Source organism: Pithys albifrons, chromosome 5 (assembly GCF_047495875.1).
Source record: "Pithys albifrons albifrons isolate INPA30051 chromosome 5, PitAlb_v1, whole genome shotgun sequence".
In the NCBI taxonomy this organism is placed as follows: Eukaryota; Metazoa; Chordata; class Aves; order Passeriformes; family Thamnophilidae; genus Pithys; species Pithys albifrons.
The window spans coordinates 34,911,222-34,938,033 of NC_092462.1; the positions used below are offsets into that span (position 1 = coordinate 34,911,222).

The 26,812-nt window shown below is 39.7% G+C and overlaps 1 protein-coding gene across 2 annotated transcripts; it reads right to left on the bottom strand.

Moving 5' to 3' along the window:
* Nucleotides 1–834: 834 nt before the first annotated feature.
* Nucleotides 835–19,816, bottom strand: TMEM192 (transmembrane protein 192). 2 transcript variants are annotated; one of them, XM_071556198.1, is made up of 6 exons: nt 19,707–19,816; nt 16,553–16,699; nt 11,372–11,636; nt 9,284–9,409; nt 5,394–5,496; nt 835–2,446 (listed from the first exon to the last, which is right to left on the bottom strand). In XM_071556198.1, the coding sequence occupies exons 1-6, from the start codon at nt 19,746–19,748 to the stop codon at nt 2,323–2,325; spliced, it is 807 nt and encodes a 268-aa protein (XP_071412299.1). In that variant the 5' UTR covers nt 19,749–19,816; the 3' UTR covers nt 835–2,322. The 2 variants fall into 2 exon arrangements, with proteins under 2 accessions (XP_071412299.1, XP_071412298.1); XM_071556197.1 differs by having other exon boundaries at nt 9,284–9,418; nt 19,707–19,813.
* Between the last annotated feature and the right edge of the window lie 6,996 nt (nt 19,817–26,812).

Sequence of the window (26,812 nt, forward strand, 5' to 3'; positions counted from 1 at the left end):
CCAGCAATGCCAGTGAAAACCAGGGGCCTGAAGAGCATCTCTGCCTCCAAGCCGGGCAAAGGCTGGCCTTGGACCAGCTGGTGCACAGGTGCAGACAAGGGCTTTGGGGCTGACGAACAAACACATCTGTGCACGAAGTCCTTGCCCTGCTCCAGCAGCTCCTACTTTACAACTCCCTGTAGCTCTATCAGGACCACAGTCAGAAGTGGTCAGGGTAAGCAGTAAAGAGCACCAGCTCCTATTTTTAGCCCATACAAATGTGAAGAGCCTTTTTCCCCCACGTCAAAGAAAAAGCTTAAAGATACTAAGACAACAAGACACTGTTGGGGTTATGATAAAGATATAAAATTGGCATAAGAGGTGGGTGGTTGTTAAGAGTTATCATTTGTGTACTTATGAAAAGCAACAATTAAAGGGCAGATGTTAACACACAGCACCCTACACTTTGCTTTCCAGTTACCATGTTCCACAGAGCATGACACGACTGGTTAATCCAAGTTTTAACTTAAGCAGTCAAGGAAGAGAGGAGGAAGATTTAAGCAATGACCTCAAAATACAGTGAAGTTGTTCCACTACACTGTGTAGTCTATGTTGGAGAAAAACATAAGTAGAAGGGAAAAATCTGAAGCATGATGGAAAAAACCATGACCCAGGAAGAAGAATAAAACTAAATGCAAGGCTTCAAAACAAGTGCACAGCTATCCTTGTTTGGCTAGTTTTTGATAGTTTTAAGTGTACACACTGCTGTGTTACTTCAGTGTAACAGAAAAGTCTGCACAGATGGCCTGTTGGAACCAGATGTACATGAGCTTAGAAATGACAGAATTCACACTCTTCCTTGGTTGCATTTATTGTGCATGAACTTCACAGTCAGATTTTACTGCTTTTAATACAAATTATATAAATTGATAAACACAATCACATCAAAACTCGAGTTCTAAAACTAAACATTTTTATTCCTTACATGTATACTATAAAATCTTGGCTGCATTTTCAACAAACAACAGTTAAGGAGAACAATCTAGTGTTGGAGAGCAGCAAAACCTCCACCATTTACTGTTTTCCTTTGAATGAGACAAGACCAAGAATTGTTGCACACTATACAGTTTAATTATTTCTTAAGTTGTACCCCAAGACTAAAGGAGGATGAATTCATTTTCTTTTCCTATATTCAACTATAAGACCACTCCTCAAGAGTCTTCTTCCCAGTTTTGATTAGTGATTACCCTATCCCCACAGAGGTATTGACTTCTAAAATTCTTGGTCTACATTGGTAGACAAAGTAGTACTCAGGACAAAATGTTTCTTTCATCAGCCTTCATTCACCATAAATTAAAACCAAAAATTCTTGTTTTTTTAAGTTCTAAAAGACCTATCTTGTGCTGCTTTTCACCTCCCCACATATATCATGTTAGCTTTTGAATTAAGATGCTGGGGGTTTTTTAAGAGCCAAAGTATAGAGCAAGTATGTGTTAACTTAGGCATCTTTGACAGAATCATTAAACCCATTCACCACAAATCGCTGCTAGGTCAATGGAAAAGTACTCTGAAATATTTTTGTATTAAAGTTAGTTCAGTCAGCAGAGAAGAATCTTATTAGCTGACACAAACTCCTTGTAATGGGAAAGTCATCAGCCCTGAAGATCCCCCTTAGAGTTTTAAAGCCAGAATTCTGAACAACTGCTCAGATTGCTTATCATGACATTTTTTTGTACCACACACTTATATGAAAGATTGGCAGTTTTAGGGCACTCTCTACTTTTTTAAAATCCTAAATTGGATACCAAATTTCCTCACTTTCTTGGCAAAGGAGAAAAGGAGACAGATGCAGGAAAAAAGTATCTGTACCATATTAGTGAAGTACACCACCTCTATCAATAGAAGTAATGGGTATCAGTGACAGCATACATCTAGTCCCAGCTTCGGTAATAGAAACTGAAAAGATATCCCTTGCAAAGTCAGATTTTTCAGGAGAACAAATTTGTGTTCTAGAAATGTAAAATATTTTGGTAGCTTGAAGCTTAAAGGTTACAGCCACACAAAATAATAGCAACGATTGAGCAATGTTGAACCATTAACTCAGGTCCAGCTTTAACTTAAGAGGAATTAAAAACTGTTGAAGCTGCAGACCTTTTTTCCAGAAGTGACAGAGAGCATCCAGTTGTAATAGGGTTATAGTGTATGCAGAGCTTATCCTTCCAGGTGAACTTCCATTACAAAATGTGAAAGACCACTGACGAAGAGTCATCTGTACAAATCAGTCTGGATATTACATTACCTCATGTTCCCTTGAGAGCTCTAGGAGCAGTTTTCCAAATGCTGTTAAGTTTTGATTTGCTGAGATGTTAGTGCCAACAGTCTCTTGCTGAGCAGTGCATTGTGTCGCTGAAGATACTCTATTACATCTCCTTGCTTCTCAACTATCTCTTCTAAACTTGAATTTTCCCTTGAAGAAACAAAAGTGAATATGGGTTTCAATAAGTGAAAGCAGCTTTCTATCATGTGAAATGTCTGAACTAATTAACATATACTTAAACAAGTTGTTTCTTTCCATTTTACTTGTGCCAAGATCAACTAACTTTTGAGGGAAGAGGAAATCTACAACACCTTTATGTTTCACCTTCATTTTGTATGAGAAGGCAAGAGGAGAAAGTCTGGCTAAACTTCATGCTGTGTATACATAACCAAGTTCCATATTTCCTGCTAGACAGTTACAGAGTGAGGATTCTTACTGTTTAAGAAACTGAGACAGACAACATGCTGGAATTGTCCTAAGCATCAGGGAACCTTTCCCACATACATTGGGAAGCGTATTTTAAGCAGGCATAGTATTATTGTTCAATTGTGGAGAATCATAAGCTGTTTCAGACAAATCTCTTGATTAACCTGAAGTAACACATCTGACATGCTACCATATACAGGGATATATCACCTACCATAAGAGCATCAGTACCAAAAGTTGTGCTATTTCAGATCTACAACCTTGTGTACAGCTACCCTTTCCTTTAAAATATGTCCAGCTGTGTCAGGTTGAGCTGGCAAAATGCCAACTGCCCAACACACAGAGAGATAATCCACCCCCTGCCTCACCAAGGGAAAAGGACAGAGGGAAAAAAAAAAAGAGGAGGGGAAAAAAACCAAAACCCCAAAGGGGAAGTTTCTTATTTTTATACAAAAGAGAGATAACTAAAAACAGAATATGATATAACACATATATACACAAATGTGGAAAAAACAACAACCACCAAGTCGCCCACTCAAAAAACACAGACTGACACCACCTCAGCCCACAAAAGCACCCCAGCCAGACTCCCCACAAGGGATGCCCAGCAAAATAGGTGGAAAACCAATGACAAAAGAAAATGTTTCCTTCCCGAACTAAACAGCTGTGAAGTGGCGACAAGGTCCAACACTACTGGCATGGTGATAACATTTTCACTCAGCATCAGCGACAAAGGGGACTGGCTAAAGTCTCTCCTACACCTGTTTTTATACTTGCTGTGATGTCAGATGATATGAAATATCTCTTTGGTTGCTTAAGTCAAGTGATGCTTGTCCCCTCTAATCTACGCAGCATTTTCAGGGTCTACTAAGCTGAGGCCTAGCTAAAACTAAAGCCACAGCTACCACACCAGCTTTCAGATATCCCTCATTTTAATTCGGATAGTAACACTGCAACATTTAAGTAAGGCCAAGTTAATTGAGCAAAAAAGTCTATAAAAATACAGAATTTTTGATCACACCAAACCTAATTAGGAATTTTTAAGAATACAGCAATACTTGAGTGTATTCTACTCTTCCCTTACACATTATTTCTTCCTAGCTGACTTGGAAATCTGCCTTCTTAGTACACTTGTGAACATCTTAGATCTTAAAAAGTTGCTCCTCAGCCTTACAGCATTTTGTGGAGGAACAACACTCGTTTCATAGTTCTAGAAAGTGCTGATGAAGATACCTAGAGAGGATAAAAGCTTAGATCAAATTAAAAACCTACTGTAGTTAAAGTGGAAAAAATAAAGAACACAAGTTTTGTAAACAGAAAGGTTGCAACCTTAACCAGAAATACAGACTACCAACTTAGAGCTCCAGAAGATGTCTTGGTAGTAGCTTAGGTTGCAGAGGTCATGATACTCAAAAAACATTCTTCTAACAAGGTCAACTGAAGGGCTGACAGGATTCACTTTTCAATAGACCTTAACTCTCAAGGGAAAGAGAGTCAGAGTTGTATGGAGCTAAATTAAAATAACATTTTTTCAATCAGTTCTCACAGGAAGTTTGCATTCTTTAATCAAAAATAATCAGAGTCTTTTCCTCAGCTGGTCATTGTTGCAGACTCATTCCCTGGGCACTTGAGAATGTCTCAGGGGAGAAGCTGAATGAGAAAGGAATGAGATCCACCATGCAATCACCATGGTGTTTATATCAGACATGGTATCAAAATTCAAGACAACCCTAAATCCTTCCTGCATCCTGGACATCTACTTCCAAGTTTCATAAAAGCATATGCATGCTGCATTTGACACTAGGGGAAATGCCAAAGTATTAGTCATCTCTGCACTTCAGCTTTTCACCAAGGCACCACACACAGAAGCAAGTCGTATATTAGAAAATTTCTAATTAAATTCTTATATGGAAATCCATATTAATTTCAGTTACTAGTTTTTCTTAAGTCATACCAGACTGATTTCAGCAACTGGAAGCCGTTTAAGCAGTTTGAAAGGTACACAAAGTATAAACAAAAAATAAGTCTCAGTGCTTAAGACAGCTTCAGTTACTGCTGGATAGCTTCCCTGTCTCACTGTGACCTTACTTACCCCTTACGTGCCCTCTGCACCTTTAAAATTCCTTCCCAAATTCAAAATACATTCCAAATCCATTGCTAGAATCTCATGTCCAACTGCTGGCACAGAACAGAGCTGCAAAGTTTTCTTCTTTGTCTATTTACTGACCACAACATACTTCCTTCCCTGAAAAAACTGGTTGAAGCAGTTAGGCTTCTGCAGGCATACTTTAAGTCAAAGAGTGTAAGACAACAGTTTATCTTCCCTCAAACTCCTATATAAAATTAACTAAATGAGATTAAGCACAGTTATGAAAGATTCATGCAACCAGCCCTAAATAGTCAAATCACCTCCATCCTTATCTTTGAGGATTTCTATATCCTAGTAAATTGACATTACTACATAGAAAGTACAAGACTATGCTGCATCTCATCTGTGTATCCAAAATGGCAGCCTCAAACATACAGTTTCATTCAGAACTGTTACTGCCACCTCTGACTTAGTTGAGAGATTTAAGATTCTATGTAACCCTACAGGAAGTAATGCAAGCACATTCGTGTTACCTATATACCATGTCTGAACACAGCACAAAAGTAATAGAGAAAATCTTACCTGAATCCAATTTCTGAGGTAATATGACTAGGGTAAGCATACATCTTTTCTTCTTCAATTATGTCAGGTCTTGGCTTGGCACGATTGAAGTTGCTTATTTTCACTGCAACAAAGCTGTACAAATTAGTTGGAAAGCAACCAACAAAAAAATCTTTATCACTAGATTTTAAGTTATAAAAATCTGTAACAGATGATTCTAAGATTACCTTAGGGTAGGAGATGGAAAGACAATAAAGGAATTTGAGCAGTGGGGAAGAGAGAAAGCAAAAGCAGAATCTATTTCTACTCATCTGTGGAATGGCTTTGATTATAAGTTAGTGATAGTTTGCTGAGGTGGTTTAATTGTTGGTTTGCTTTTTTTTATTCCCCTCAGTCCTGCTGCTTAAAAGACCACAGTGAAGACCTGAATGGGGAAGCTTGAACATACTACTTAATATCTGCAAAGTTTAATCTGTTACCTAAAGGAGTGAAACCTTATTTGCCTTTTAGAAAGTACTGAGATTCAGCCTCCAAATTCAGGCCTTAAATTAAGCAACATACCATAAAAAACATTCTAAGAAGTTTTGTTACTTGTACCTAGGTCAGAACTTCTGGCTTAAGCTCTTCAATAAATAGTGGTTTAACTAGACAACCTGCAATGAAACAGCAGCTCAACTGTCTGCTCAAAGTAGGGCAGACTTGCTACTGAAAGTCATCAAGTATTCAAACCAGAGTAGCTCTATGACCAGCTCCTCATTGTGAACCTTGCAGTGTTGGCTACCAAAACCATAAGTTACTCCTGGGCACCTGTGAACAAAGTTTAAGACTAAATTTAATAGATGTGGAATGGGGATGGGTGGGAAAAGTTGAAGGCACCCTCTGCATGATTTTGGAGAGGAAGCTGAAAATATTTAAAATCATTCAATATCAGACCCTTATTCAGAAAAAATATCAAAATATCCAGAGCATGCTTTCAAGACTCTGCAGTTAGGGCCACTTGTGAAGCAATATATCTAATGCCACTAAAAACATTACAGTCCAGCTCTTGTGAGAAATCCACACTACTGCAGCAGAGGAGGACTGTCCTTACAAGTCAGTACTATGATGGGGTTTACTACAGGCCACCCTGCTTAAACAATGCTAAGACCCTCCAGAGGTTAACTACGAGTTAGGCTCAAAGGTTAGTTATTTCTATGATGGCATTTCTCTACAAATAAAACCACAAAGGAATGGATGTGGAATTCTCAACATGTGTTGTTTGTGGGAATGTTGGTCTTTTATTCAAGTGATATTAGAAGTATGTGAGAAAGTAATTAAATGCATATATTTAGTAAATCTCTGAAAGTTTGACTCCCTATCCTAGCAGTAAAAAACTCAGAATAGTAAGCTGATATTTAGAGCTGTCTGTATCATACTTCATTCTGTGCACTTTTACCTTACTTGAGCAATTCATATGTCAAGTCTGTTATAGGTCAATCACAGCAATTCCCTGCAGATTTCTGAGTCCCTGCCTCTGCATCCTACAGCTCTATACACACACACTGCTGCATAGAGAGATAATTTTAAGAAAGGCAGTATACTACACAGGACATTGGGTATCATACAGTTCCTATAATAGCCCCAACAAGCAAGAGGAAATACCTAGAATTACCATTAGGTATTCCTGATTTGTGAGACAGTAATATTTAAAAGAAAGTAAGTCAGGTACATGAACCTTGTGCAGATAAGCATTTATGTCTCATTCTCCTAGTCAGCAAATAATTATTTCACTGTGAAGAAACAACGTATGGACTAGTACTACCTGCTCCCCAATCTTTAGGGGTAACATACTAACACAAAAAATGGGTGGATCATTAGTTTTTAGTGTAAATTTACCTTATCTCCCCATTGTTGCTCAGCTACATTAGCCGATACTATCTTAATAGTAAGTGGTATCTGCTAAGTGCTTGCCTTGAAGAGGGTAAACCTAAACCTAAGCAGAGGGCTGCACTTAAAACTGTCCTACTAAAAAAACTTCACGCTTCCATCCAGTCACAATCTGCTCTGCTCGAGAGAGGAAAAAACCCATCTGAATGTCACTACTACTACAGATTCTCAGGGTATTTTCAAAATTGGCCAAACATTTGTTTTGCTTCAATACAGCTTTAGTTTGATATTAAAACCTTAAAAACCACCACTACACAAAAGGCAGATAAGCTTAGCTTACCTCAAGCATTGCGATGGAAAACAAAAAACAAGTTACATTATCCACTGGAAAAGGCATCCTAGGATGACTAGATCTTCCTCAGCTTGAGGCAAGTGTTAAATTACACAAAAATTAACAATAGCTTTATATACCAAGCTTTAGAGAATGAATCTTAGACTGTTGTTTTGGCACTGTTCAGGAGATAAGGTAGCTGTCGCTAAAAGACAGTGCCTTTGTCCTTCCCAGCAATGCAGCTCAGCCCCTTCTTCCCCTTCGTTCCAGGATTCACTGGACCCTTCAAGCCTCCTTCAGCTAAAAAACAAAACAATGCACCCCACAACTTCCTTGTATACATTGGTTAATGAATTTGAGGATCACAGGAATTGGTAGAGTACAAATTAGGAAACAAAACTCTTTTGGTGACAAATAAACAGATAGTTTAACAGTTCTTACAGCAGTCCAGGCTTAGATTTTACTGCTGTGAAGGATAACTTTCTAGCACTTTCTTATCCTTTTCAGCCAAGGTAAGAGACACACAATGCAGCTCTTTGAGCTCCAGGCCTCAGGGCTAGAAATAGCATTTCACTGGAATTCCTGATGTTCTATTAAAGTTTTACAATTTTATCTCTTATTTCCTGAGTTTCCCAGGAAAGTAAGTATGCGTATGCAAAGCAGGGATGATCGCCAGCATTCTTGGAATAGTTTTCTAAGACTGCCATGCTTCTGTTGTCTTATCCTTGCCTTTGTTCCTTCAGGGACATTGGTCTACTTTAGCAATGCTGGCCCATTGAGGGGAAAGCCTGACAAGCCTACAGCATTCAGGCCTCTGCAGAGCTGTAAGAGGAGGACATAGTTTAGAGCTGGGACCTTCATTCTTGGTGCATTTTTGTTGCTGTTGCAGGAGAGTCAAGAATAGATTTTATTTCCTAGATGAGCAAGCTACTCAGCAGTGTTTCTCTGTGTGCTCTTACACTACCATGAACATACTGAAGTTTTCTTTCAAGCATTGATTTACCAACATTTCAGATAGTTTTGCAATGATTTAATGGAAAGACATTATTCAAGTCTTTGTTGGTTTGTAAGGTTACTTGCTTTAGTTTTGGTGTAGGTTTTAGGTGTTAGGTTTGGAGTGTTAGCACAAAGCAAGTCGCAGTCTTATGAACCAGTATCTTATTTTAGTACAATCACAGCTTTCCACAGCTGTATTTTTTTAAACATTCGTTTGAAGTAATCTTCCATTTTAGTGACGAATAAGAACTGAAGCCTTTGGGACAGAACCAGAGAAAGAGGAAGAGGCTGGATAAGGCATAATCACACTGTCAGGTATGCAAGTCCCACACATAAATCCCAGAAGCAATTCTGACAAAGCCAGCTGCTCTTACTGCTTCACAGCTTTCATGCCTGCATTTGAGAAACATTGATAAACAGACAAACCTGATCACAGGACTGTTTGAAACAATTAGCCATTTATTGCCACTTCACTGTATTAACAGCTTTGAGATAACATGGAGCTTTCATTTAGCAGCATTTGGAACCAAATCAAGCCTGACAACCTTCCCATTTGTTTTGAATTTGCCTTACTTCTACAAGCACACCATCATTCTGTATTTATAATGGCAGTTAAATGTCTTAGGGTTACCCCAACTTAACTATTCTGTGGGCAAATATAACAGTTGAGTACCAGCTATAGTGAGTCTCACTCAAGAAAGCAAAACTTGCCTCTCACCTGTGTAAATCACTAAGCATGTCAGGGAGCTAATCAGCTCCAGGCCCAGGACTCCCAGGATAAGATACAGGTACACTTTACTGCGGTCCGGAAAGGAATGCTGCACTGACAGAATCAAGAGCAGGGCTGTATTACCTAGAAAGCAAATGTTATATTTTACAGGTGTAACAATTTTATTAGCTATTGAAAATTACTTAGTACTTTCTCATCCCCAGTATCTGCATTAGGCTGCAACATTTCAGTACTGTTTTTCCATTTCATACCATACTTGCCCTTCCAAGCCAATTTCCTTAACACAGGTGATGCAAGCTTAAAACTGCTGGCAGCAAAATGAGGTTTCATTTCTGTATTTGACTGTAATGGTAGAGAATGATGAGTTTTCCTATAGATTCTTCTGACTTATAAAACAAGAAACACACTAGAAGTACCTAACATGTATACATTGGCTTAAACAGTTTCTAGCTTTGTTGCTGTTATGCATCTTACCCATTCTTTCAGTTCTTAAGAGGTCACATCAGTCAACTGAAAGTGAGAGGGTTTTCCTTCAAGTGGTGGACTTGAAGTATATTTAAATGAGGCTAACAGAACAAAAACCCCTAACCACCTTCCTTTCACAGAGAGATACTTGCATAGGCTTCCACCTGCCTAGCTATTATCTTATTGCTTGCAAGTCACTGAAAGTTGAAAAAAATGAGTGCAATTAGTCAAGAAGAAAAATTAGTTACAGACCTTAAAAAGCACTTTTCATTCTTTACACACCCTCTTTTCTGATACTGAGTGTGAAGTGTTCTCTTCCTTCCTGCAGAAATGCTGTAACCAGTGTCTGAATAAAGACCATTAATGTAGCTAGGACTGTACCATTCTCTTTCATACTGCATCAGGCAACTGAACTGTCAGGATGGAAGTGGTATCAGCAGTGATTACTAGGCAGGAAGCTACACAGATATAACCAAAATTCCACAGCACACGCCAGATTGCACCTGAACATTCACATTTGCCCAGAGTTTGTCTAGTGGGGGAGAAGTGGACTCCATCTAAAACTGAAAACAGGGCTAAGTATTCTGAATTACACTGCAACAGGCAGAAACAGTTCTTTTATATCATTACCCTGCTGTAGCCCAATTTTGTCATTGCGCTCCAAACAATTCTTCATCTTCAGAGCTCTATCTAGTGGCCAGAGCCTGAAGTTTTGCATGCTCATCAAGCTGACTAGCTCTTTTAGCAACTGTGTGGAAAAAAAAGCTTGTTTTTTATTTAGAACAGGACTATTTAACTTAGTAATTCTGGTGAAAAAGAATAATCTACTCCAGTTACTCAGAAATCTTACAGAAGGAAGGTGAGACTGTAAGAGGCAAAAATACTGTAAAAGTCATCACTGTTCCCTTTTCCACTATTTGTGTGAAAAATTCCCCCAAATTAGATGGGGTTTAGATTTGTTCAAGTAGTTTCTAGAAAGGGTACACCAGCTAATTTCACCAATACATTTCAGCTCCAATGGACCATGATGTAACATAGAATATATAGTTAAATCACTTCCATGCGCCACCCTTCGTCCATAGAAAGTAGAAAAAAGCAGTCAGAAATAGAGCTGTATGCCACACACAGCCCTACTCAAGATGCAAAAATTGCTTATTTTATTGATTTCAGACAGCTCTCGAGCAACAGGCAATTCATCTGTTTCTTTTTGAATTGCTGAGCTTGAAAAGAGAAGAGCAGCACACTTCCTGGAAGGACTAGGACTCTTACCACATATCCAAATAGACAAATGAATATGCAAATCAAGATCACTAGCAGTCAAACACAGAGCTTGCTGGCTGAATATTTTATGGCTGAAGACTAAATACTAATGACTAAATGTTTTACTCAACCTCACACTCATGAGCATTTTTCCACTACAATGAGTTCTTTACAATGTGCATCTGGCAGGACAGAAAGATCAGTCAGGAGCTTCATCTGACTAAAATATAATTGTCAAGTGCCTGTAGGCAGGGTTTTAGAAGTTCGTAATATATAATATACAATACATATAAACTGTTCAGTCTTTTATTGCATCACAGTTTAAAGCTTTAGAAATGAAAACAAGTTCACCTGTGGAGTGTATCAGCAGTGGAAACCTTTTTAGATGCCTTGTTGAGCGGTATATAGAGAAGTAACCTCTTCCTCTGACTTGACTGTGGTGGTGCTGAACATATCGTTCAAAGAACACATGCAGAATCCACAGAATGATTTTTGCAATTATTATGACAGTCTGCACTTTAAGTGGGTGAGTGTAGTTTCCAGGGCACTTATCCTGGTTTGGATTGGGGTAAGAACAAAACATAGCTGCTAAAAATGCTAGAACAACAAAAGCAACCTGGAAGAGAAAGAAAGAGAGATAAAACCTTTAAGTCCACATTTATATATATATATATATATATAAGCTTATATAGTTTACTCATTACTTTCTGGATTGATTTTCTTAGAGTTAATATATAAAACATTAGACACTTGCTACAACTACTATATGTCTTTCTGGGAACATATTGATGACAGAACTAGCTAAATAAATAGTAAGATAGCCGTCCAAGGAGGGCAACATCTCTCCAGTAGAACAGAGCTGATAATCATCATTCTTCCCATAATTTCTGCTAAAACAATTTCACTGTTCCCCAAGTCTTTTCTTCATAGTGAATTTATTTGATTTCTGAACCCTCTCTATCATGTCTTTTTAATTTAAAGGGTACTCGATTTATACTCCTCAAAAGAGAAATCACATCTTTTTAGATTCATTCAGTTACACTTAATGCTGCTCTGTGGGACAGCCTCCCATCTTATTGGTACAGTCTGAGTTACTTTAAATTGACAGAAGCCAAGTGAAGATCAACCCTTTACTACAGCCATTGAATGTCATATCCAGGTTATGACATTAGAAAAGTGAATCATCATAGGAATTTAAAAAGTGAATTATTAACATTGAGTAGGCATCTTTGCCAGGTAGTAATCGTACTTTAGTATATTTGCCATTAGATTTTTTCATTTTCCTTTTTTACTTATGTCAGAATAACCAGACACATTGACAGTCAGATTGTATATATACTTATCCTTTCAGACTAGTGTCATTATGCCATAACTTTTCCTGTCTTCTAGACTTCTATCCAAATTTTCAGCATCAGCAGTAAGCATCAGCAATCTTTCGACCAACTAAAAAGCAAAGCACATTACCCGTGGTACATATACACACACAGGGCCTTCTTAATACTTACAGAATGTTTTTGTCATAGAAAATCCTTTCTCTACTGTGTTTTTTTAGCAAACACAAAAATATTATACTTTCTCATCCTGGTTCAGTCTACAGAACAGGAATATTTTCAAAACAGAACTATAAAGAAAAACAACTCCTACCATTACAAAAGTAAACGAGAGCTTCCAGAGACAAAAAATATAAGAAATGCCTCAAGTTTCCAAAAGTCTAACAGCTCTGAAATACTTGGTTTAAAAAGTGTCAGATGCTCTGCATCTCAACTGACAGAAAGACCACATCAGAACTAAAGATGGAGGAAAGTACCTGATTTTCATTTGCTACCTTTGTTTCCATACTTAATTCTATGAATGTCTAAGATTCCACCAGTCCCTTTCACAGGATCACAGAATATACCAAGTTGGAAGGAATGAACAAGGATTATTGAGTCCAACTCCTGGTCCTGCACAGGACCATTTCCAAGAGTCACACCATATGCCTGAGAGCATTGTCCAAACGCTTCTTGAACTCTGTCAGGCTTGGTGCTGTGACCACCTGGAGCCCTGGGGAGCCTGTTCCAGTGTTCAGCCACTGTCTGGATGAAGAATCTTTTTCTAATATCCAACCTAAACTTCACCTGACACAACTTTAGGTCATTCCCTTCAGTCACGTCACTGGTTACCACAGAGAAGAGATCAGTGCCTGCCCCTCCTCTTCACCTGATGAAGAAGTTTTAGACCTTTTCACTCTCTTGAACTTATTTTTCATATTTTAGTACTTTCTCCAGCAATACTCTAGACAGAAATTAACTTTTCAGAACCACTAAATTACTTTTGATACAAGCTGCCCTTAGTTCCCTCCAGTTGTGGCCAGAGTTAGGTAACTGGGGAAGGATGAAAAAGGAGAAATAATTTTCATACATTCGTCAATACCTAAAAGAGGCATTATAGGGAACAGGTAGGATAGAAGATGGAAGAATTAAAACCCAAACAAACCAAAACAGAAGTGTGTATGACATTATCCACAGGACCATAACTTCAACTGTAAATTAAATACCAAATTATCTTGAGATGGGTTAAGTACCTAGTTTAAGTAGTTAAATAAGAAAGTTTATCAACAAAACATTTGTTTATTATTTTATCACTTATTTTTCTTATAAAACTAAGAATAAATCAGATCTTGTATTTGGTCCATTGACTGTTTGGTTTGCCATTTTACAATAGTAGCACATTTAGTTCTGCTCCCTCCAGGAGTCAGGAATATATTTCAGTACATTAAACTGATGCAAGCAGGAATGACCTAGCAATGCATTTCTACTAATCTACTATATTATATACACTGTAGTGTATACAAAGGAAACAAGTAGCTGGTATTAAGAGCCATATTTATTAAGTATGTTTTGCTTACATTTTAGGGCAGTCCAATACACACAGTAGATTTCTACCCACAAAAAGTTACTCTTACAAAAAGCAGTACCTAAGTTCAGTTTTGTGTATGTGCATACACAGAAGGGATTAAGGAAAGACAGGGTTAATATAAAGAAATTATTTCTAGCCTGTACACTTCACATTGCTCTCCAGTCTCCTGATAGCAGCCAGAAGCCTGCAGAAAAGCAAGGCTTGGCAAAAGGAAAGGCTCTCAAAAACCCAGCCCTACCACACACTCCAGAATTGTATATAACTAGGCAGCTGCACCAAAGCAGTTATTTTGCTACTTAACTCCATTTCTTGACACAGGAAGGTGGAGAAAAAATACTCCAAGTTACATAATTTCTTTAGAGAGTCATTACAGCATTACTACTGTTTAATACTATGGTGGCTTAACTTCCCCCCAGTACTCGCCCCTTTGGCAGGCTGTGCATCAGAACTTAACTTGGCATCTCCACATTCCATAAGATTTGTGCACATTTGCAGAAGCACAGGGGAAGGAAATCCAATAAGCCTGTTTGCCCCATCCATTTTTTCAGTGAGAGAGACAGTGCCACTTTAGGTGGCAATTATAATGCTGCATTTCACCAAAAGAAAAGAACACTTCTCCATTTTGCTCTAAGGACCAACTGGCCATTGCAGCAGGTTCAGCAACAGCAGCAAGACTTTACTTGGAAAAGTGTGTGTTGATAGCAGTTTTCCCTCTTCCCATCCCCACACTTCTCTCCATGTTCAGGAGAGAGGAAGAGATAGGGTCAGAACAGGGAGAAGTTTCCTAAGATCCTGACATTTGGCTGCATCAGTTAGGGTAGCAGATAGTAAAGCCCCAAGGCTAAGCAGAAAAATATTTACTGCTCTACTACCAACACCAGACTTCAAGTGCCATCATATGGGATAGCACCAGAGTTTTGTTTGGTAGGGGAACAAAAGAAGGCTGGATACACGGTTTCCACTGGGCATTTTGGGAGAATAGTAGAAGTCTTTCTTAAATCTACTTGACAGACAGAGGTGCATTTCTTGATACTACTACGAGGCCCACAAAACACTTGCTCCTAAAAATAGAAGGCTAGAGCATATTGAACAGCTTTATATAGCTGCCCAAAGAGAGACCTTAGAGGTTGGTATGTGTTTCTAAAGTTATGGCGGAGAGCATGTTTTGACGAGCTCTGGGCACAGCATTTTTTGTTTGAGACTAAACAAAGTTCTATAATAGTTAGCAACACATACAAACATGTCCTGTGCACTCTCTGGCTTTACCTTCAGGTCAGTGGCATTATAGAATCATAGAACCGTTTAGGTTGCAAAAGATCCTTAAGATCATCAAGTCCACCAGTAGGCTATGTCCCTAAGAGCCATATGTTAAGATCCAGTTATTGAGAGATGCCTCCGACTCTAATTAAGGGGAAAATGAGACTGCATGCCAAAGTTAATAGGATGGATTTTATCCAGAAATAAAATTTTAGGTAGAGAGACAGAAAGAAATAGAAAAGAGTAATACATTCTTGTCCCTCAATTTTGTTAACCTCCTCCCATGTCTGAGGTAACACTTGGACAATAGTACCACCTTTATCTTATCTCAAGTTCCCATCATGGTGGCTGAACTTACAGTCCAAGTTCCAGCTATACCTGGAGGGATATTCAGGGGGAAGAGGGACTTTGATGGTCACAGATGCCATCTGTTCCATAACTTGGGGTGATCTTTGTTTGACTACAGATGTGTACAAGAAGTTGATTCTTTACATTGTTTGCCACAGTCGAAGTTTTGTCTGGATGCATTACTCAGGATATGCAAACCAGATCTCATCGCCACCAAGCCTGGAGTTAGCACCATCCTGTTATTCCATTCTGTGCTTATCTCATGGCAAAGTCCTTCTGCGGCCTTAGCAGTGTTTGAGACCGGCAACTGTGCTCTTTAAGTCCTCCTTACACCATGCAAGGACCATTTCAGTTAGATCTTAGGACCGGAGCTCTTCAGCCTTCCTTCTTCATGTTTGGTTGCCACACACAGGCAACAATAAGCCTCTTCAGCTTACCAAGGATAAACTCACTATTAGGCAGGGATTTTTCTACTTCTGTCTACCAGCCTCAAAGGCCTGCATACTGTTCAGTATCTGTGCCTTCTGCCCTTAACCTCCAGATATGAGAGCAGAAAGTTGCATTTGGTTTCCTTTATTGCTCCATCCACTACCATACAACACCCAATGAATAAGTCCAACTTTACTTGTTTAGTTACCATAAGAAATACCTTCTTCTCTCTGAAATTAATTTCAGCCTCAGAAGGCATAGCATCAAAATTATCTTTGGCCTCTAAAACTCGTATAGCCCTTCTATAACAGTAATATTATTTTTAAAGTACATTTCCAACAGCATAGAAAAAGTACCACTTAAAGTGCTTCTCTTTCTAACAAGATGTGTCACGGCATGTTAGCACCAACAAACAAACAGAACAAGAAGACAGTGAGTATCTGGTAACACATATATTATCAAAATTCAGTGGGAAATGGAACTTCACTGCTTTGGAAGAACAATGTATGCAAACCCGTAGAGAATTCTCTCACGTGAATGGTAAGAATTCAGAATAGAGACAGCAAGTTTTCTTAAGGAAATCATGCTTCTTCAACTTACATGTATTAGCAACAGGAAATTGGCAAGGAGAACTGCTGGGATAGCATGAAATCTTGGCCTCAGATGAGAATGCAATGTATGAGACGAAATGAGTGGTGCATCCAGTAGAGGATCATCTTCCAAACTCTGTGTTATTTCCAAGGAACCCTGGAACAGAAGGAGAGGGCAAAGAAGAGCTACAGGTATGCTCTAAAGTACAAAGGTTTAGCTATCTTCTGTTAGCAAATCAAACTTTGGGGGAACCCCACCCCACTAGGTCAATATCTTGAGACAAGCTCCTAAATTCTAGGTAAACCCTCATCACATCTTAGAGCACAGTCCCCGAGGAATTCAACAGTAAGCTATCTCCCAGTATGACAGAGTCTTCAGGAGCTTTAGGCTTTCAAGTGTATTACCAGTATCTGAGCATTAATCCTGAGAGATGCCACAAGTATTAGCGTATTTATATGAAAAAGTAGAAAAAGTGACAATGTCTCTCTCACATATTTTCTACAGGTACTACAAAACACCTTGTTATTCTTACTCCTGTTCAACTACAGTTAGAGGCAATAAAAAACTGCAGTGTAACAGTAATGGTTTTGAGTGATTCAGCCACTGACACTGCTGACTTGTCTAAATGACTGCAGCGTCAGTCTGAACTGAACTCAGGCAAGAAGGAAACTAGTTCACAGAGGGAAGATGATGCTATCAAGTGCTGAGTAAGACATTCTCTGCTTACAATAGAGAGAATGCAGCCCTTACTTGTCATGTTGGTGCTAAGTACTAGGTTTTCGGCTTCACACTAAGCTCAGATATTTTGGCTACGTAAGTTTTCAGAAGTACCTTTTATTAAGTAGAAGATAAAACTAAGTATGGGCAGAGGGAACTTGCCCCAGTGCTATCTCTGCTCCTTCCAGGCCAGGACACAGTAATCCAATAAATCTGAAGTGGAACATACACAGCCACTATGAATGGCAAAAGCATTCCAAGTTTCCTGCTTTGCATCCTGTCATGTCCCAAGCTATGACTTGCTTGCTTCAAACAATAAAGCAACTCAAGATTTCCACTCAAGTTTTGACTGCTCTTCTCCTGAGTGATACTAACCACAGCCCAGAACAACGTGACAAGGGCAGACCCCATCCCACTCCAGATTTCTGATTACACAGAGACATGCCAGGATTCACTGGGCTATTTACTGTTTTTAAACTTATTACTTCTCTTTGCCATGGGAGGAAGCAGCATAAGCCTCAAGACAAATGAGGCACAGCATTCTTGTAGACACTAGTCCAAGAAGAGAGGGATAAACAAGTTTTGGAATTAGACACAGGTTTATACTTCATGTTAATGAGTATAATGCAGATTGGCCCCCGGTGTTATTTCACCTACCCGCATCTGCCTACAGCAAAGGAACTAGTCATCAAGGATTATTTCAGCCAACAATCAGTTTTATTTTAAACCACAAACACTACACCTGCCCCACCACAGAGGAGTGTGGACAGACCTTCCTCATTCATTTGATACCTTTTAATTAGCCATTATTTGACTGTAAATGACTCGTGCCAAAATACCTGGCTGGTAAGGTGATGTTTTACTGCAGACCTCATCATCATCATGCCCAGGCTTCACAAATGAAGATTTGGGAAGGGCTCTCCCCATGTGGGTGGGCCCTTCCAGCCTGCACAGTGGATTTTTTAGGTGAGGCAAAGCGTGCACAGAAATGGCCCCACTCTTTAACTCCTAAGGTTCATCTGCCACAGCCAAGCGAGCTTGGATGGTGTCAGAGAAGTCCTTAGGACTAGAAACTATAGCCCCCGGTATTCCCAGGAGGTCTCCCATCCAAGTACTAACCGGGCCTGACCCTGTATAGCTCCCGAGATCTGACAGAATCGTGCATCAGGGTGGCATTTAACTGCCAACTGCAGGCCTAGATGCTTACAAATGGCGAAGCTATGGATGCCCCATTCCTGGAAGTGTTCAAGGCCAGGCTGGATGGAGCGTTGAGCAACCTGGTCTACTGGAAGGTGTCCCTGCACATGCCAGGAGGGGTTGGAACTAGATCTTTAAAGACCCTTCCAACCCAAACCATTCAATGTTTCTACAATCACAGAACTAATGACAGGGCTAACAGTTCACATCCTCCACAAAGATAGCAATTCTCCTTCGGACAACATCCTTCATCTCATGAGCACAAATGAACTCAACATTTCTATACTACCATGACAGATCAGGGAACTCCTTCACAGACAAAGCTTTATCAGAACACATTTGACCATGCTGCTCTCTGCAAGACTGGCTATAGTTCATCTTTGTATCCTGATACACAGCTAGCGTTAGGAAGCACTGGATGATAAACTCCTCGCATAGATATTATTACAGAGAGCATAGAGAGAAGGGGAATTAAAGCATGGGAAATAATGATCCCATGCAGTCAATCTAACATTAAGAAAAACCTTTGAAGTGTCCTAACCAGAGATAATACAGGTTTCATTTAATTGAGCCAAAACCACAGCTGCCAAAAGTCAAAATGCCTTAAAACCAGACTTCTGTTAGGCATTGGTGTTGTCATGAGCACAGGTTAAAGCCTCAGTTTCTTGGCTCCCTGATCCGCTTCCAGCATGTGACCATCCCCGCCGCGGCCCAGCACAAGGAGGAGGGCAGGCAGGAACAAGCCACAGCCAGCAAGCCTTGCCCGCGCAGGCTTCTAGCTGGGGCGGGGAAAACACCTAAATAAACAGCAAAACGCCGTGGTCATGCCAGTGCACAGCACCTAAACCAGAGGCTGCACTGACAGTATCCGTCCCTGGAAAAATAACCCAGAAAAAATTAAGGAGCTACACAAGCAGCCTCGATCAGAGATTAATAACCTCGATTAAAAACAACTCCAGGCCCAAGTGCCTCGGGGACACCTCAAGCCCGGCCGGGCACAGGCAACACGGGGCCCAGCGACCTCCTCCTCTTTCTCCTCCTCCTCCTTGTCGCTCCCGAAACGGGCACAGCGGAGGCGCCCGGGCCGGCGGTTCCCCCGGAAGAAGCAGATAAAGCTTGGGGAGCTCAGGACGGAAAACAGCAGGAAGAGGCAGAAGGAAGAGATGGCGCGGAACACGATGCGCTCTCCCAGCGGCTCCACGCTTAGCCCAGCCAAGCCCCCCGTGGTCCCGCTCCCGCCCGCGCTCACGTTGTCCAGGTCCTGCCGCCGCCTCGCCGCCGTCAGCGCCATCGCCTCCTCCCGCCTCCGCCCCCACGGCAGCGTTTAATCGGCGCCGCCGGCTGGCCAGGGCAGCGCCCCCGGCCCGCCCCGCCGGGACCGCCCCGGTCACCATTGGGCCCGAGGTGCGCCAGCACCGCCCCGGGGCGGGGCCGCCGCCAGTGGAGGGGCCGGGGCCATGGGCGGGCACTGCCCTCGGCCCGCCCCCGGCACTGCCCTCGGCCCGCCCCCGGCACTGCCCTCGGCCCGCCCCCGGCCCGCCCCCGGCACTGCTCTCGGCCCGCCCTCGGCAGCCCCGCTCCCTGGCCGTGCTCGGTGCAGCTGTGTCGGCGCCCCTGGACTGAGCGAACGCCGGTGACCCGTCCCTCCAGGCTCCGGACCGGTGTCCCCGCGGGGCCGGTGGTTCGGGTGGGGGAAGGACACCAGCAGCAAGTGGCTGGCAAAAGGGTGCGGATTAGGGCAGCGTGGTGTTGCTGTCAGCGTGCTGTTCAGAGTAGGATCCCGCCTCCGATTTGTCTTGCAGGGATTTCTTGAGGAAAGGATGGAGTCTACGCAGTTAATTATTATTTCCAGAGGATGTCTTTCCCATGAGCGTGTCTAGTTGGCCCTTCTGACTAAGGAAAGTTTTAATGTGCACAAGGCAGTTAATAAGTTTTCAAACATATTTCTGGCCCAGTTGGATATTTTGTGAAGAAACACATTTTCTTTAAAACTTGCCCTTGCTAATTTCATTTTATAAGCCTTTGTGCTCACACTGAGACAGACTGGCCACTCTCAGTGTCTAAACTATTCACTTTATGCATCTTTGGCTTATTACTCATTGATAACCTTTTGTGTTCTCAATACTCCTCGACCATTCAGTTGTGCTTAGTTATTCTTTGGTAATCTTTGTTAAATTCTCTGGCCTTTTTCTGCTGTACCGTTTCTGAAATGGGAAGGATCAGAATGACACATTGTTCAAACACGTGCAAAGCATGAGTTTCCAAAGCACCATATTTATTATCTGTTGTGTGCTCTGTGCATCTGCTAAGGATTCTTGCTCTGCTTATCTGCTAACGTTTCTTCTGTGTGATCTATTTGAATATCCTTGAACCCTGAGCTAGTCTCAGTGAGGATACTGAAGAGGATCAAAGCTGTAATGGGGATCAGAGAGATAGCGAAATTGTATCCTCTCCAGGTTGTAATTGTTCTTTCTGTAATAAGAGAAGCCAGAACTGTCAGTCTGAACAACTGCCAAAGCTCTGCCTCTCTCAAAAACATGTAGAAGTGCCAAGGGGTGAAAACCACTCTTGAGGTATGAACTTCTTCAGGCCCTTCCATGTTTTTCATTTATTTCTGTGACTTTTCTTGAGTATCATTTTTTAGCAAAAACACCCAACTGAAACCTCCCACCCAGAGCATTTACATCCATCACTTGCATTAATTTGTTCTTGTTTTACACAGATATACACAGTTAATTAACTGGACAACTATCTTAAATGAAAAATAAGCCTTAAACTTGCTGGTTTCAGTAAGATAAAGTCAAGCTCCTGTGATAAGAACATGCTCTGTTCCAGTTTCTTAGCCTAAATGTTCCTTTTCCCTCTTCCTTATTGTGCTTCCTCTTTTCTTCCTTCCTGACAAGAACACTACTGATTAGCAGAGGACAGAAGTTTTCAGTGACAGTGAAGTGAGGCCACAATTCACCACTTGCTATTCAGGTAATCAGCTTTACCTCTGTAAGGTGCTCTGCCTTGTCAAGTGAGTAGCTTAGCAGGTGTGCTTCACATCTAAACAGATCTAATAACCACCAAAGATTAAGGATGTTTCAATAGATCAGTCTGCAACTTGACTGTGCAATTTTTATGAAGATACTGTGTGGCCACCAGAACTTCCCTTTCCTATGTATAATTATACAACCTACTTGCACAGGACCTTTACATGAGCTTTTGCCCAGCTTGAAAAGCATGAAGTCTTTACCTTTTGCTTGTTTTGCAAGGAGCAAGAATGCCTGTGTCCTGGTTAACATGTCTGTTCTGGAATAACCAGTAATGCTGGTGTTCAGCGTGTGGTACCTAGTCCCACAGCCAAGAAGCTAACAGTGCCAGCTAATGACAATGGCTAGGACTTTTTTTTCAATAAATACATGTATGAACATTGAACTACTGGGGATATTTTACTGGTAAATTAAAATCTATATTCACCACAATTACTTCTAAAATGTATAAAAATTAAAAATCAAAAGTATCAGAAATGCCCTTAGGCATCAGTATTGAGAAAAATATTTTATAGCAATTTAAAAAAATAGTAAATAGTATTACTGTTTTGAATAAACAAACAAGCAAAAAAAACCCCAAACCAAAACACAAAGTCACATAAATTCACATATTCAGCTCATGTTGCTTAGCTGCTTTGGTTTTCATTTAAGACCAAGAGACATTTATTTCCCTTGTTTTGTCACATTTTGTTGGCTCACTTATGTCCATGCTTAGGAATGCACCCACCTTTTTCATCCTTTAATCAGGACGGTTTGGATTCTATATTTGTAAAGGATGATAGTTGAGGGGAAACAGTAGAGGGGAAAGAGATTTAAAAATGAAACAATTTAGAAAAATTGTTCAAAGTTTTAAGAATAAAGAAAACTAAAGTCAGGGATTTGACTCATCACTTGGATATACAAGTAACTATGACTTTTTAGTATCATAATAATTTAAGTTGTGGAAATACTCCTCCTCCTGCTACTTTGTCTCCGTAAAATACTATAGGGTAGCTGTAACTTTGGTTTTAGCTTGTTTCTTCAGATATGCAATACATTGTATCAGCATAAACGGTAAACACAATTGCTGCTAAGTACTTGTCATTTCTCTGTACTTGGTCAAAGATAATTTTCTAATAATGTCAGTTTATTTAGATATTAGAAATTTAGTCTAATGTATAATCCATCACTACAAAGTGGTGTATACATACAAAACATCTCCATTTGATGTCTTGCATGCATATAAGCAGTGCATTTGAGTCATGCCATTAGACAAGTGTTTAGGATAAATTCAAAAGAACAAATTCTAAGTATAATTTTAGAATCCTAAAGTCACAGTAAGTTTATATTTATTAGTTCTCTTTTGAATATGTATCATTTTATATATAATTGTAAACATTGTTTCAACTGAATGGAAAATGAAGAGTTCTTGATGGATTACTGAAGAGCATGGTTGAGAAAAAATTGCAAGTTTAAATATTTGAAGTGCCTATTTACTGTATACACCACCAGTTAGCATATTTAGAAGTATGTGGCTGTCAGTTTCAACTGGTTTACCTAAAATATGTATGTAATCTTTACAGTAGGAGTCTACACTACATCACTGATCTTTATTTTGGTTTTGACATTGTGAAGTTAAGATAACATGCAGGTACCCCAGAAATGCCAGGCAGTGGAAGGATTGAAGGAAGACTTAAAAAATATAAAAGAACAATAATCCTAACAGTGCTTCAAACACGGCGCCTGAGAAAGACACGCCTGCTACTCTTCTCAGGGCTTTTATAATTTCTGGCCCCCTCCTCTGCAAGGTGCCTTTGACATGTCTGCAGACTTATCTTTTTCTCATGCCAGGGAGTGTTTCTCTACAGTGCAGGAGGAGAAAACATCTCAAACTGTCTCTAGGGAAAGAAGCCTCTCCTAGGCAGTAAAGTTTTCTTAAGCGAAACAAGCTCTGGTCTCCTCATCATAATTCTTCCGAAAGTTCTTCTACCCGTACAGATATATTGTTTTAATTACTAGATTCACAGGTAATTTTTATAGTGAGATGTTTTAATGATGCAAGTAAGGTTTTAATGAAGTAAGATTCTCTTCTGCTCAATTCCTGTTCCAGCTTCTGTTCAATTCTGCAGACATTGTCATTTTAGTGCACATGACTTGCAAGTCTGTTCCTGGGGGATGATCCAGTGCTGAGGAGTCTAAAACAGACCAAGATATGGTCTGTTCTTGAGTTATTTCCACTGCAACTCCATTGGTAACGTTGAAGGTATCTGATAAGGGCAAGATCAAAAGATGTGATATGGCCCAACAATGCTATGCTATGATGACCTTACTTGCTGGTTGCCCTTAAGGAAAGCTCAGGTAGATTAGATATCCACAATTAAATCCTATTCTTAGGCATTACCATTTCCTTATCAGTAATAATTACAATATTTGGGGACTAACTTTCACAATTGTATTCTCATTGAGAGATCTAATATCTACTTTTCTTCCTTTTAATTTTATTTAAAATTTGGCATGAATGGAAACAGGACTGGGCTCATAAACTTTTTTACATTGAACTATAAGATATAATTATTATTACTGTTTCTTATTCATATTACAAGTACAATTAGTATTTAAACTATATTCAGCTCTTTGTAAAGAATACAGTCTCTGCTCTGAGAATATGGGGTTGTGACAGACTCCAACATCACTAAAAATACTAATGGCAAGTAAAAAGGTAAAAAAAGAGTAGATCATTTTATTTGCATGAATTTGTTGTAATAGTTCTGAAAGTAATACCACAGTAAGTGCATTCTATATTCTAGCCTCAGATTATAGACTCTACAAAAGTACTTATTTCAAGCTTCTGTAATTTATAAAATCCTATGGAGGTTAAAAAAAACCCAGTTCACTGGTAAATATATTTAATGTAAGGGAATCTTTCTCCCCATGCATAAGTGCAAGTATAACCTTTTTGTGTTGAGAACACAAGAGCAGTTAAGAACAATTATCCTTCTTATATCCATTTTCTAATTAAAGTTTCTTTTTTTTTTCTTTAAAATTTAGTAAGGGATGAGTGGTTATTGAGGAGGAATCCTCTCCTCTGGTTTTGGTAAACATTTTGGTTTCCCTCAAACTAAGACAGCATAACACTGGTATTGATAAACAACTCTTTTCAGTTTTTCACCAAATAACACGCAAATTTGAATGCTGAAGTCTTAGTGCGGCTGTTGGAAAAATCAACTAATACATTAGTACAAATCATTTAGCAAAATGTCCTATGTGTCCATAATGAAGTCCAGATAAGAACTGATGAAAACAGGTACTTGATACAGCTGTAGAGAGAGAATTTGGACTGCTTTGTGCAGATGTGACAAAGAGCATAAGATATTAGTGAATGGAAGAATTGTGAAAAACAGAATGAGCATTCTTGATTACTTTTTTAAATTTTACTGATTTTCCAGAAACATTAAAAAGCCAATAAATTGAGGTTAAAGAAAGGATGCAACTTGTCAATTTAACATTTATTTTTGGAAATATAAACTACAAATATTAAAGTTTGGAACTAAGTATCATCGTGTATCTTACTTACTTTGTGTTAAAGATGAATTTGAGAGTTTTAAATGGTTTAGGGCTTAAGCAAATGTGTAATTTACGTGGTGAAAAGTACTCCCTCTGCAGAGAGATTTTTCAAAATCACATTTCTGTTTTTATTGTGTTATAAAGTTTTCACAATATGAAAGCATTCATTGGAATTAAATAAAGAGAAACACAGAGCATTTTCAGAAAATATTTGAGTTTAGATTATATACTTTCTAGGGCAATTTTCATGAAAAAAAGAGGAATATTTGAGATAATTACCTCATTAAAACTATTGGTAAAACTGAAATAAAGACAGAAGATGAAAATTCAATGAAAATTAGGTGGGGGGTTTGTTTCCCCACAGGTTTTTTTCTCAATTTTATGAATATTTTGTCTGAAAATCTTAAAATTAACTTGTGAATAACTGCTTTGTGTAAACCAACCTTTTAGGCTGTCTGGTTAAATATTAGCATTCTGACAAATATTCTTTTGAATATTTTAGGTTCTGACATTACCGATTTTTTTTACCCCAGCATATTAGTCTGGATCACAATGTTCTTTTGCATAAAAAAACTGGCAAGAGGCCTTCTTGATACCAGTGAAAAGTGTAGTCTAGGAACACCATAATAAACTACTCATTGTATGGGCATCTGCTTGTACCAGAATGTTTGGACTAAAACTTTTCATCTTTGACTTAAATTTCCTCTTTTTTTTTTCCAATTTAATGAGTTCAGTTTTAATAGACATTCCACGTAGTTCCATATACTGATCCTGAGCTCTTTCCTTAATCTTTACAATGAGTTTACAATACCTTCTAGTCTTTCTTACAAACACAAGGTTATTACAAATGAAGATTTACTCAATTTCTGGAACAGCAGAATGATACGCTTTTCACTTTCTATGAACAACCTCTCTGCAAAATTATGTGCAGTAACTACACCTATGTGATTGTTATTCTTATGTCTCCCTGAATATAACATTTTAATATCTTTCATTTCATTGCCTCTTTGTACAGCAAAGGAATACGTATAACATGTGAGCTATATCCCATTTTCTTTTTCCCAATCTACAGCATTTTTCATTTTCACTGAATACCCCCTCAAGTGCTGTAGACTCTGCAAATACTGCTCCTCCTGTCTTGTTTATATACATAGAAAACATTATATATTCAGACTGATTCTGTCAGCATTGTTGTAGTTTGGGATTATTATGTAAATTCTCTTCCCTGCCACTAACTGCCCATGCCAGCAGTTAACAAAAAGAAGTAATTAACTGCTAATCGCTTGGGTGGGGGCAGGTTTGTCTCTTTTGTTTTTGGGGACATTATTCCATTTTTTAGCTCAGCGGGACTCGGGAGAGGTGGCTGCCGAGGAGGGAAGCTGCTCTGCTGGCACTGCTGGGGCTTCTGGCTGAGCTGCTGCCTTTTTCTCCTCGCTGCAGCTGTTTCTCCCGGTTCCTGCATCTGAGATCCCGGCCTCTGTTGCAGTCTCACCACCGCCTGCACCGTCACGGCCTGCCCGCCCCGGCTGGGGCAGTGACCCGGGAGAGAGAGGTGTGCAGCTGCTTTTGCAGGACACATGGTGGTTCCCCACTTTCAGCTTTCTTTTTCCTTCATCTGGGACAAGAGACACAGAGTTCATCTGAGAGCTAACCACTCGTCTGTCTCGCTGGAGAGGGACTGGGAACTACTGGGAACTCACTCCGCAGCCAGCCAGACTGTGACATTTGACACTGCTTAAGTATAAGTTTCCTCCCGAAGGAAAATCCTGCTGGGTTT